The sequence below is a fragment of the Solanum verrucosum genome, unplaced genomic scaffold (assembly GCF_900185275.1).
Source record: "Solanum verrucosum unplaced genomic scaffold, falcon-dt-bn FXZP01000165.1, whole genome shotgun sequence".
Taxonomy (NCBI): Eukaryota; Viridiplantae; Streptophyta; class Magnoliopsida; order Solanales; family Solanaceae; genus Solanum; species Solanum verrucosum.
Window position 1 is genome coordinate 786,255 of NW_026020340.1, and position 13,857 is coordinate 800,111.

At 30.1% G+C, this 13,857-nt stretch overlaps 1 protein-coding gene across 1 annotated transcript; it reads left to right on the forward strand.

Moving 5' to 3' along the window:
• The first annotated feature begins 1,024 nt into the window (after positions 1-1,024).
• Positions 1,025-6,210, forward strand: LOC125837251 (uncharacterized). Its single transcript, XM_049516413.1, has 5 exons — positions 1,025-1,100; positions 2,173-2,333; positions 3,648-4,782; positions 5,536-5,708; positions 5,848-6,210. Exons 2-5 carry the CDS (start codon positions 2,200-2,202, stop codon positions 5,957-5,959), a joined length of 1,554 nt encoding a protein of 517 aa, XP_049372370.1. The 5' UTR covers positions 1,025-1,100; positions 2,173-2,199; the 3' UTR covers positions 5,960-6,210.
• Positions 6,211-13,857: the final 7,647 nt, after the last annotated feature.

Sequence of the window (13,857 nt, forward strand, 5' to 3'; positions counted from 1 at the left end):
CTCTGCTGGAGCAGGAAGGGTAGAGGTTTCAACTTTGACTGTCAAAAATCTCAACCATGAACCTAGGCGGATCTATGAGTACCTATAGAGTTGACTATAACGATCTATATGACTGAAGAAAATTTTAGAATGTATACATATAATAAATGGACTTTAGAACATGGATTCGCCTCTCATTAGGTATCACGACTTGATATATTTCTTAGTTATACCACTTGGTTTATTGCTGTTGATTTTGATGATAAATGTTATCTAGTTCGAGATGTAAAGACGTGTAGGCATTCTACTAAAAATTAATTAACATGTATTTATTGCTGATTTCTTAAATTTGATAAATCAAAGCCCATTTAATCACTCTAAAAATTGATCAATTGACCTCTAACTCAACTTAAAGTACTCAAAAGAACAGAAAAAATATGTAAACTTAAGTGCCAGGATGGATAATGATCAATATTCAATTCTCGTTTAAGCTCATACCTATCATCAACCCAGTAAATAAAATATATTTAAAACATATTGTAATAACAATAATATTAATAGTAATATTTGCTTCGTCCATCTTTACTTATCCATATTTGACTTGACACATCCTTTAAGATACAATAAATAAAAGGATAATATTACTATATTACTCGTATTTATTATAAGTCATCTAAATATTGGTAAAAGTTACAATATTTAGCAACAAGGGTAAAATCAATATAATATAGTAAATTATCTCTTGATTTTCAAAACTACAACAACATATCCAATGTAATCCACACAATGAGGTCTGGAAAGGATAATATGTACACAAACCTTAGACCCCGACTCAAGACAATTTTGAATATATTGGACAAGTAAAAATAAATCGATTAAGTATTTTATACTTGTGTAAAACTTATCCTCCTCAACTAATAGTTTTTTTACTTTTTTTTCTTAAAAAAAAGCCCAAAAAATAAAAATAAATTCAAATAAAAAAAATAATGAGCCTGCCCGCCCTGTATGTGGACCAATAGAAAAATGGCGTCTCACTCCTCAGTGTTCACTGTGTAGGGTTTATCACTCTCAAAAGCCCTCATTTTTTTTTTCTCTATTTTCCAGAAACACCCATTACCCAGGTATACACAATCTATAATCTCCATATTTTATTTTGTCTTTTACATCTGAAAATTGTTTAGCTGTAATTGGAATTCGTTTGCTTATGGAATTGTGGTAATGGGTTTTTTTTTTGCTCAATTTTGATTAGTTTTTCCATGAGTATCAGAATTCCGAAGATAAAAGAGTAGGAAAAGAGAAAGCTTTTTTGGTGGGGGTTTAGCTTAATGATTGTATGATAATCTTGGTTGTTTAAGTAATTTATTTTTTCACTTCCAATTAAAAATTGTTGAGTTTAACTGTTCTTGTTGATATTATTTTTTAAATTGTTGGAAATGAAAAAAAAAAAAACTGGATTTACAGATGGAACAAAAGTATGAACTTTTTCTGAAGGGTTCTTTATGTTTGAACTGTTTATATGCTATGGTACATGGATTAGTGTGTGCATTTCCCCGAATTTTAGCGAGTTTTTAGATATTTTTGAAGGACCCTTGACAACCTGTTCGGATTGCATCAACACAAGTGAAAATTCCTGGGAATATTGATTCTTCATGTTGCATTGTGGTGAAATGCACTCTTCGTTCATTTTTACTTGTCCAGTATTGACTTGACACACCCATTAAGGAGCAATAAATAGAATAATAATTTTACTATATCACTCGTTGAATATAATAAATTCAATGTTTTGAGAAATGACTATAGTTAATAATAAGGGTAAAGTAGGAACTAAGTCTGGACAATTAAAAGTAGACATTTATTTTAGTATAGTGGACAAGTAGAAGTTGGTGGAGGGAGTATATTGTTCATCATTTTGTGTCCGTTTTAAAAATTTAATTCACTTAGAATTTTTTCTTGTATTGAAAGAGATTGCTTCATTACCATTTCAATATTGAAGATTAACCATACCCCTATCAACTTGTTTGACAGGGGTAAATCAAGACAAATGAGAAATTCAATTATATGGCCTTTGTGTGTAATAATATGATGGAATTAGTTTTTCTTCTTTTCATTTTATTTCCATCGTTTGTAAATTCAGCAGTGGAATTTCAATATTTGATCTTGAATCTTAACATTTTCTGTTGTTCAGCATTTCAGCTTTACATGAGTAGTTGAAAACTAAACATGCACACAATTAAGGGTGGTTGGGTCGGGCAAACATTTGCCCTTGCTACTTGCAATGACTCTGGTGGCCGGAAGACTAGGATTAGGCGTTCGAAAGAAGAGAGGAAGTCTATGGTTGAAACTTTTATAAAGAAGTAAGTGACTTTTTTCATTTCTTCCTTGAACCGAGCTTTTATGATAATTTCTGCCAAGTCTGTTTGATTTGGACTGATCTGTTTAGGTTTAGAACATTATGTGTGTTACTTTGTATCATGACATCATCAATTCTAGTAGTATTGACTATTGAACCTAATCTTCTTTTAAATTCTTATGATGCTTCGGTCTAGCTAACGGATCAGCTATATCTGTGTATGAAATTTGCCAAATTCTAAGAGCAGGTTCTTGAAATGATATTTCTATAGGCTATTAAGTTAATATTTGATTTTTTTTTTCATCTGCCCTAGCTTTGGTGGACAGAGTTACTTGGTATGTGTTACTGGTGGGAGGTGATAGGTATCCAGTGGGATTAGTTGAGATACGCGCAAGCTGCCTGGGACACCATGGTTATCAAAAGAAATTTGTAGTTAAAGATTAGCAAATTAGGCATGCACAGTATTCCTGTATGGTTAAATACTCAAATACTGCATAAACTAAAACCGACAGAATAAAACAATCTGAAATGAAAAATGAAGTTAAAAAGGTGGGAGGAAAAAGAGGATTTTAGGGGTGGGGGTGGTCAGTGCAGTAGCAAATAGGGGTCAATGAGAGAGCTGGAGGGAAAAAATGGGCAAATGAGTAGAATAACCTCTTAAACCCATTTCCCGGTGAAGAAGAATGAGAATATCAAGGGGTGGATGGGGAGGTGGAGGTGTAGAAAAATACACGAGTAAAATTTCCCTTGTAACTCATGTCCCCTGTGACTCGTGAGATACATGAATCCTGCAAAGAGGAGATCATTATCCTCCAACAATCCTAAGCACATGAAAAAACTTACAATTATTGGATTGTTTATTAACCAGTTTCATAAACGGAAACCTCTTATTGAGTTAGTGTTCCTCTTTTCCTTCATCTAGTGTGTATAAATCTTCAGATGCGAATACATAATCATACTCTGTTGGGACAGATATCTGCAGGTTTTATCTGCTGCCACTGCATATTCTGATCAGTGATGAGCACAAAGAAGAAAGGTAGAGAGTTTGTGAGTAAATAAGCTAGGTCCACAGTAAAGACATTAAATGTGACTATAGTTTCAATGTTTATGATCATTGTCTCATAGGTTGCTATTTAGGTCATCTCTACCTATGTGAACATCTTCAAAAGGTGCTAAGAAGTTTATTTCGATGATCTTAAAATTTTCAAAGAAAAAAGAAGTAAAAATTTCAATCTTCTTTGGAGCACTATATCTTTACTTACCAGCAGTTAGATCGACAGAATGACATCTTATTTGCTCTTGGCTTTAATGGTTGCAGATATCAGAAGTCAAATGATGGGAATTTCCCATCACTTAATTTGACGCACAAGGAAGTTGGTGGCTCTTTCTACACAGTACGAGAACTAGTTCGCGAGATAATTCAGGAAAATAGAGTTCTAGGTCCAGCTAAGTTATCTCCTGAAGAGCAGAACAATATCATTTTTGCAGAAGAATATCCACTAGGATCCATATCAACTGAACCGCAAAGTTTATCTTTGTCTGGTGAGACCCATGTTATGTCAAGTTATGCGCCCAACCATTACATGGGTAAATGTGAAGAAGCTGATTTTGGCATGAATAGACAGCTTGATATAGATGAGGTGATGGTTGCAGATGATGGACTACAAACTAGCACAAGTGACGTTTCCGAGAGGATTGAACAGTCTGATGAATCATTCATAATTGATTCTGAATCTGATCATCAAAAAAACAAGGATGAGGTTTTGCATTTTAGTGGGATTAATGGAGTTGACCATGAGATGCTCAATGAACAAATGACTGGTGACTCTGAGACAACCGAAGAAAATGAAATCTCTGGTAAATCTGACTCAGTCAACACCCTCTCTTTCAAGCATCAAAATACCAGTGCACAAGTTTTAGATTCTACTGAGATCATCTCTGAAAGTGTGAATGTGAGTCTCCTCTCTGGGGTTGATGCTAGTCTTCCTACAGTTAAAAATGATGAAACATACGGAGAACCAATATTTACAAAGTCGGTGGTAGGAGAGAATCTAGATGTTGAAGGTGGATTGAATGAACTAGAAGCATCAAAAGCTGGAATGCCTCTTAAAACGTCAGAATTACTGGTGGAGAAGTTTCCCCTGCGACCCATTTCTAAGAAAATAGATGATTTGGATTCAGGATTAAATGAAACAACTAGTGTAGCAAAAACATTGGAAGAAACTGAACATGAACACGACAGGATAGCCTCTTTGGAAAAAGCTGCAGAACCTGTAAATGAGCCAGTTGATGTGATGATAGCTGATCCAACAACAGAGAAGTCGAGTAAATTGTTGAACGAGAAAACAGAGGCGAAAGCTGGAGAGGCATCATTGGAAATTTTAAGTTCCTCAGAAGAAAGAGTGGCCATTGCCACTAATGTAGGAGTTAAGGCCGCATCAACTGTAAGTGAGGTAAGCTTTTTAAGCAGTAAACTTTAGCAATTTTTTTCACATAGGTTTTCCTTGTTTTTTCTTTCATATTTATCAATTAATCTTTTGATTGAAGGTTTATCACCTCTGGTGCTTGTCTTAAACTTTAATGCACTTATTATTGGATTGGGGTGTACAGATGACAAATGTACGGGAAATATAGTCTAGTCAATCACAGTCTGGAGTTTGCGAATTTATCTCATTTGACATGCGCTAGTGCTGAGGGATGTGATTATTTTTGTCAACATTTCTTGGGCATCTAGCACTGTCAATACTGTCGTTAAGAAGGTTAAGATGCTCCAACTTTTATGGTTACTTCGACTTTGATAAAGAAAGTCCATTCAGTGACGGAACAAATTTTCTAGAAGCAAGCTAGTTCTTGAACACATGTATATACAACTCAGCTTACTTTCATGAACATATGAATGTCCGTCTTTTTCCGATATTTGTATAGAATTTACAGCGTTGGCATAACCTCCTACATAGCATTAGACTTTTTCTTTTATGCCATGATTGCAAATTTGCAATGGTAGATGTTCATATATTTATGTTATTGTATTTTGTATCTGCAGCTAACTTTAGCTAACAAGCATAATTTGTTGTTGCAACTAAAAAAGGTCCGATTAATGTAAATGCAAATGGGTTGTTACTCCTCGTCTACATCTGGGCTCTGCCCGCCTTTTTGACTATTTATGATGTTAACATGCTATATTCAAAATGTTAAAACTTTTGCAGACAGTTAATGCTTATGGTCCTATGCCTAATGAGACTGTTGGTAGCAGTAGCGCCAGCGGTACTTCTAAGAAACCAGCTGCGGATGAGTTGGTTGAAGATAAAGGCAAAGCCAGCATTCAACATGGTAGCAGCCATCAGAAAGGAGTCAATCCTCCACTAGACAGAATTCATCTGTGAGTAACTGATAACTTCTCGTCGATGAAGCTAAATACACTTCCTCGTCTCTTTTTTCCCTAGTTCGAGTGTCAACAAGTTCATCATTCCTGCAACACGAATCCCACTAATTTATTTTTTGATTGCTAATTTCTCCAGTGAAACATGGAAAGGCACTTCAACAAAATCCGGTGAACGTGAAACAAATCCATTCCTTGCTTTATTGAAGGCATGTGTCACAGCTTTAGTGAAATTTTGGACTGAAGAATAGCTTCTTTGCTTTTCCTTTGAGTGCTTTGAATCTGGCTATAGATCCAGCTGCTGCTACAGTGATATTTTCGGTACATGGGGGAACATTTTTCTCGAATTATATCATTTCGAAGCTGCAATGGAAGTTACATCCTCTACCACAGGGGGATCTCTCAAACCAAAATCTCAACGTTTTCGGTGATATCTTAGTTGTATGATAGAACTTGTGCTAGTTGTGGTTTAGTAAGTATTTTTTAGATGGATTTATCACATGAATAACTGAACGAACATGTCACTTGTGAATTCCAGATATTATAATAGATTAAATCCATGATTGCTCTATTCTTTTCTCACAAGGCAAAAACTGTCTTTATTTACTTGAATATATGAGAGGTTTCATTGTTCAATGAGCTTGTTGGAATGTTTGTGTTGTATTGTTACTTTTTTACACACTCTTGTCTTTTGTATTAATGGAACGATTTGGTCGATGATAATTTATATAGTCGGTTTCAACTTGCTTGGGATGAGACATAAGAATGCTTTGTAACTATAGCGAAATTGTCAGTTACACACCTAAATTATACGACAATTCTATTATCATTTTGAACTCAATTTTTTCGTAATATTTACACCCCTAAACTATGTGAGGAGCTTATTGTAATTTGGACATGATAACACAATTCAACTTTATGAGTGAAATTTTGATAAATAAACACTTATTTGAAATAATTTGTAAATTTCAAAAAATTTGACCCAAAAATCTAGCGCCAAATGGCTAAAAAGAAAGGGCCATTTGATTTTGTTTTTTCCCATTCTTGTGGGGGTGCTAAGACAAATTATATGTCTTTTGCTGTTAACATGGGTTCACTATTGTTTACTTTTGTCCACTTTGGAAAGCCAACTTTTTATTATTTTAACAAATTAATTTTTTTTTGTGTAAAATGAGTTCCAATTATTTTACAAGACTATGATTTTGATTGATTAAGACACAAAATGATCATTTATAGTAAGCTCTGAATTCTCTATAACAATACTTTTATCATAACAATCAAGTTTTAGATCAATTTTTTTTTTATGTTCAATGTTCTTGTTGAAACACGTGGCTCGAGTACGATTCGTATGCCCATTTTTCTTTTCTATCATTACGAATCAATTAATTCAATGTAGGCATCGATTTTTCCTTTGTCTTTTTGCCCTATCACTGGTGATTACTTCTGATCTCAAGCACCTCTTTTTCATTCATAGAGAGACCCAATCGAATATATGTTCTCTATAACAATATTTCATTATAAAAGCTATTTAAAAAAAGAAGATAAATAACACCATTATAGAGAGGTTTGAATTATTTTACTAGATTAAACTAAAATTTTCATAATATTGGTAATGAATATTTACGTACACTAAATTCTCTCAAAATTGTTGGGAGAAATAATCTCCACATAAAACTTAGCATTATTAACTAAAAATGGTGTAAGTTATATTGATTTTTTAGATATTATTTTATGTTGGATAATTAAAGGTGAATTATAAATATAAATTCTAGTAATACAAGAAACAATTCCAACACAATAATTTTTTTGTATTATTAATTTTTGCATAACTTGTCGTTTTTTGGACCAAATGGCCCCTAGCTATTTGAATATCTACTATATGATGATTTATTTGTACAACCAACAACTCATTATTAAGAACGTAATGATTAATGTAACTTGAAAATGAAGGAAAACTTTTTCATTATAGCAAAATATAACCCATGCCAAATAAAATAAATATAGATATAGCCACTATGTCTTTTTTGGTGAATCATAACAATGTCCCACATGTTAAATGCTTCCTAAATTAATGTAATTATTAGGGAAGTATAGCAAATATATAAAACCATAAAAATGAAATGGTCACAAAATACTAATATAGATTGTGTACAGTGGTGAGATTACTTCACTCTTAATCATAGGTCTCGAGTTTGAACCTTGAATATAGAGAAAATTCTGTTAGGAGTGTCACCCCTAAGTAGACCCTGCAAACATTGAAATAGAGAAACTTCTATATAGAGGTAACAAACACTTCTTATATTATCTCTATTTAACGTGTCTTTACATAGAGACGAGTATGAATTAATTAGGTCAATGAATATCATATATATCATTAGAAAAAGTCAAATGTTGATTGACTACTAATCAAGATTATGTTTTAAAAGAAAAGGACAAAATATTGTAAAGAAAAGATAATTATAAGTGTGAGATTCTTAAGCAAACTTTGATAGCAAGGAATAATTAAAGTGGTATCTAAACAAGATTAATTAACATTAGATTTTGCTGTTTTCTTGTTACCTAGAACTTTATAATTTACTTTACCAAGAAAAAAAGATGCAACACCATCATTGGAACATAGTTAAGACATAGTAATAAAAATAAAATATAGTACTAAATATTTTCTCCATCGTAAAATAAGTGTCATTTAAACAAAAACAGGGACAACAATTAGTAATTGTTTTCAATTACGTTTTTATATTAAAGAACTATTTCCTCCGTTTATTTTTACTTGCCTAATATTTAAAAATAAAATAAAAAGAGAGACACAAGAAAATGAATATTAATTGTTTTTCAAGAGTATTAAGAGTGGAACCCCACAACAGTACTGTGTTGGCTGTATTTAACTCCATATACACCTTTTTGTTTCAATCAACTAACTATTTAGCCAACTATTTATGTTTTTGTCAGGATATATTATTATTGTACTCAACTCATCTATTTTTAATTGTCCATTATTTAAAAAAAAAATAATTTATTTTTATTATTTAATTTAAAAATTAAGATATAACTTATAATGTTATACCCATTTTATTTTTACTATGAAATACTATTCACTTTTTAATATTTAAATGACTTGTAATATATAATTGGGAGCGATATAGTAAAATTATAAAGTTTTTATTATTTCTTAATAGATGTTGTAGTGATCAAACGGCCCTTTTTGTACCAACATACATCTAATGGCATAAAGTGATGTGTCAATATGAACATGAAACTCCTTATTTTAATTCGATAACCGAAGGATTGAGACTGACAATAGACATTCATTTGCGTGCTTAAAGTTTATTTATCATGTTTCGATTCCCAAGTCTTATACCTTTCTTCTATAATGATTTCGTTCTAAAATTATGTGCTTCTAAAATTATTATTTTTATGCGTCTGTAATAACTTATGTGTTTGATTCGTCAAGTTAAACATCTAAGAGAAGTACTGTTATTGCTCGTCACATTGCTTATAGAAACTTATTCTTAATCAGATGTCTCGAGGTTGAGTTCTAAGCATAAAAAATAATCTTAATAAAAATCGTTTATCCCCACTCCTTTTTAATGAATATTACACTGCGGTAATTAATGCAAATCAAAATATCAAAATTTTAACACGTATATCGGACATGAGAAATTTTGGAAAAAAAAAGAGTAGGAGAGGAAGAATATGCTTGAAGGAAAAACATTACACATGGAATGATTCATTAGGTAGGAAGGATGTGGTGGGTATATATATTATTTGGTAAATTAAAACCAACAACCAAAAAAAAAACTTAATTCTTGAATTTTATTATATAGTAATTTATAATATAAAAACAAATAGACAGAAAGATCTGTTAGGTACAACGTCTTATTGAAGGCTCCATCAAAAGAGTACCCTATGCCCGTTTTGAGTGTGACTCTATATACAACAAGATACAACCTAAGTTATTCGATTTTAGTTATGTCAGAATTTTTATTAAGAAAATCTAAAATATAAGAAAAAAAAAAGAAATGAATAAGCTAAGAGAATTTTACATTATATATATATATATATATATATAAAGAAATTCATATTGTATATGCAATAATATAATTTTTCGATAAAAGGAATTCAGATGAATTACTTTGCCCTAAATCCGTCCATGCCTCTTGATGCATGTAGCGGGAGTGCATACATACATAGGGTGTGTTCGGTGTGAACGGTATGAAGGAAGATGTTTTTCATGAAAAAAAAAAAATTTGAATTTTTTTTTTCAAGAAAATAACTAAATAGCTAGATTCTTACTTATTTTCTTGTGTTCGATACATAAGCAAGTGATATATTATCCTTAAAATATCTGCATATATATAGTCTAGACAAATACTGAGAGGTGGAGGTGAATGTAGAGTGATGGAGACGGAGGGCTAAGGAGTAAGACGTAGAGATAAAGATGAAGTGTATTAGACGATACTAAACATGGTACAACCAATATGAAATATCATTCGCGAGACTTGTTTTCTTAACTTTAACTAACATAATCATTTTTCTCATTTTTTTTCTAGTAAAAAATATTGTTATATTTTTACCAATCAAATAAAAAAAATTGAAGTAACCTATAAATAGTAAACGTAACAATCTAATTACTAAGAAAAAAATAATCTTTATAATCGGCTAAAATACATTGTTAGTTATTTAATTTTTCTTTTCAGCGCATATAACGTGATACAATTGCTTCTTTTATTTTTAAAATGTAGATAATTAAAAATAAGGAAAATAATTTTTATAGTTACAATAGAAAAAAGAAATTTAGTAAATATCATTTTATATTGATCGTCTCTTTTCGATCATCCAACACACTTCATCTTTAGTTCTTCACCTTGCCTCTCAATTCTCATAGCCTTCCGTCTCCACGACCAGGTGTGGAGCCAGCCTTTGTTAGGGGGTTCATTCGAACCCCCTTCGGCGGAAAATAGACTATTCATGCATGCATGGTTAAGATTATTTTTTATGTATAGATATATATATATATATATATATATATATATATATATATATATATATATAGTAGATGTCAAATCCCCTTCGATTAGTTCGTGTGTTTAGTTCTTCAGAGTTTGAACCCCTTATTAAAAATTTTAGTTCCGCCACTGTCCACGACCCAACACCCCCTACCCCCACCTTCCCCTCTTATAGTATTATAATCTATCTAAGATTGTTTGTTAATAACTTTTACTTATATATCGAACATAAAAAAATAAGTAACAGAAAATATTTATTTTCTGTGAAAAACACTTATTGTCCAACTGAAATAAACGTTGAAGGCAAAAAATAACGAAATCAAAGTTGACATCTTCGTATTATATTATATTATTAGATGAACTAATATTTTGTTATCGTTATAAAGAACACTTATTAAACTCTTGTTATCCCTAACTACTTTTTAAAGTGTACTTTCCTTGAGGTTTAATGCATGATATAATAGATAATACTTCTCTATTTTATGTTAGTTATCCAAAAAAAAATAATTAAAAAATTAGTTTTTTAATAAATTAAACTATAAAAAAATATTGTACTAATTCAACACTTGAGAAACTTTTCAAAACTTTACAACTTGTTTGCATTTAAAAAATTAAATAAAATTAAGTATTAAATGATTTGTTTTAATCAATTATACCGGGATAACTACATTTAATAAAATGAATAACTAATATAAGTGAAGTAATAATTAAGCAAAAAAAAATATAAAAACAAATTAAAAAGGAGGGAATAACTTTTTTTTTTTTTGCTTTTTCCTTATTCTTTTCTTGAGAAAAAGTGGATTCTAATGGAAAGTGGTATAAAGTTGACTTATAGAATTTATTGAACTCTTAAAATAATAAGCAGAATATAATATTTATTTAAGATTTATATTCATATTTTTATTTACATTCTGAATTTTAAACTTGCATCTCAATATGTAATAAGGTGGTCGAATTGCAACTACTAGATTGCATCTTAACATTATATTGGGGGCAAATGTGCCAGATTTTTATTAAATAAATCAAAGTTCCAAGAAGATATATATATATATATATATTTATATATACTAAATGCTGAAGCAAATATTTGGTGTATGAAGAAAATCATTTTGTAATTTACTTTTTACATATTTGATTGACCAAACTTTTGAAAAAAAATTAGTTTGAGAAGAACAAATTCTTTAAAAAAAACTTTTCGAGACAAAAATATAGAAAAAATAAATCTCACGAATAACTGTTCACATTGATTATCTCTTCTCTATCTTTCAATACACTTGCCCCATCTCCACCATAGTCCATTCTCGTAGCTCTCATCCCCATCACTCGACACTATTATTCTTCTATCCTATTTTGATAATATTTTTTAAAATTATATATAAATATCTTTTTAAATAATAATTTTTACTTAATTACGTATCGAAAACGTTTTTTTAAGATTATCCCCCGACTCCTTCTCCCATATTCCACGCTCATAACTCTTAAAATTTATCTTTTCTGATTTTCTGTCTTGCTCTTGTCTTTAATTATTACTTCTATTTTGTCTTTTTGGTTAAAAACATAATACAATGAATTAAAAACTTTTTTTTTCATCTGAAATTAATTATATTATTTTAGCTCCAAGAAAATTATCCCTAAACAATTGTTAAGTTGATAAATTTTTTCAATGTACTGTATTTTTAACGACATTATATTTAAAATGAAAAAAAATTAATCATCTCTTGTTAGAAAGAGGTTGCTTAGTACATACAATATATTTATATTTAAAATAAGCATCAAAAAGTTAAAACAAAAATTTTAAAAAAAATTAGAAAATACCTACTATCTTTATATTTCAAATAATTTCCACTTAAGTTAATATTTATCGAGTTGAAATTGAATATGGAGGTTTGTGTTTTTTATAACATTTAAAAAAAAAAAGAATATTTGAAATTATTCATGCAATATTTAAAAACAACTTCAAAAGTGAAAAGTGAGTTCAAAAACAGGTTATATATCATTATCTAAATTAGATACAACTTCAAATTGGATCTGAAATTTTCGTAATCCAATACTAATTTCAAATAAAGTGAAACGTTATTTCGAAAAATGAATAATTAATGGGTCCTTAGTTTTAGAAAGTATTTTAACCCAATGAAATTTGAGGAAAAGTAATTTGGTATAAGTAACAACACTCATATTTGGTCAAATAATTAGAAAAGTAAAAATTGTGTTTTAAAAGAGTATCACTAAGCCTAAAAATCTATTAAAACACTTTCATATTGCTTCTATAAAAATAGGCAGCTGGCGGCTACTTTTGAACAAAAAAAACTTTTTTTGGGTTGGTGGATAAATATATACCGAGGCGAATTCGAAATTTGAAGGGCGTGGATGCACCAAGCAGTAAAAATAAAAATAGTGAAAAGGTTTTAGCTAAATTTGAATTCTAGTCTATCTGACTTGTACCAACGTCACACATCTACGTTTTAAGGGTGCACTGTTAATTATATTGTAATTTTTATCAATTTTTCAAAATATATATACATATATACACATGATTTTTCCAAAGTTGACGAGTGGATGTTATAGGTGTGGGTCCGCCTTTGTTATATATATATATGTGAAATTTTAATTTATATTTATAATTAAAAGAGATGTGAGTTGTAGAAACATTGTGCGTGTTGAAAATATGGAAATCATATTGTATGTCTCACGAGTCACATGCATATGTATGTATATTTTTGTTGTAACATATGGTTTACAAATTTAAGTCTACATTCAATGCATTAAATCATCAAAAAAGAAATAAAAAGAAAAACTAATTACTCTCTAACTTTGTTTATTTTCATTTGTCCAGTTTTATAAATTTGACATATTTTTTTGAAAAATAATAATGATATGAGTATTTTATTTAAATAATTGAAAAACTAAATTCTAAACATGATTATCAGAATCATCATGATATTTCAAGTCTCAACTCTAAATCTAAACCTAAAGTCAAGGGGGATCGTTTGGTAGCTGATTTGGAGGCGTAAGTTATGTATACATTAAGTCATATATATATAAAAGTGATATTGTGTTTGATAATTATCTAAAGCAATAGTTATTTGGGATATTTTTGTTAGCGTAACATTTATTTTGAAATGAAAAAAAATATTACAATAATT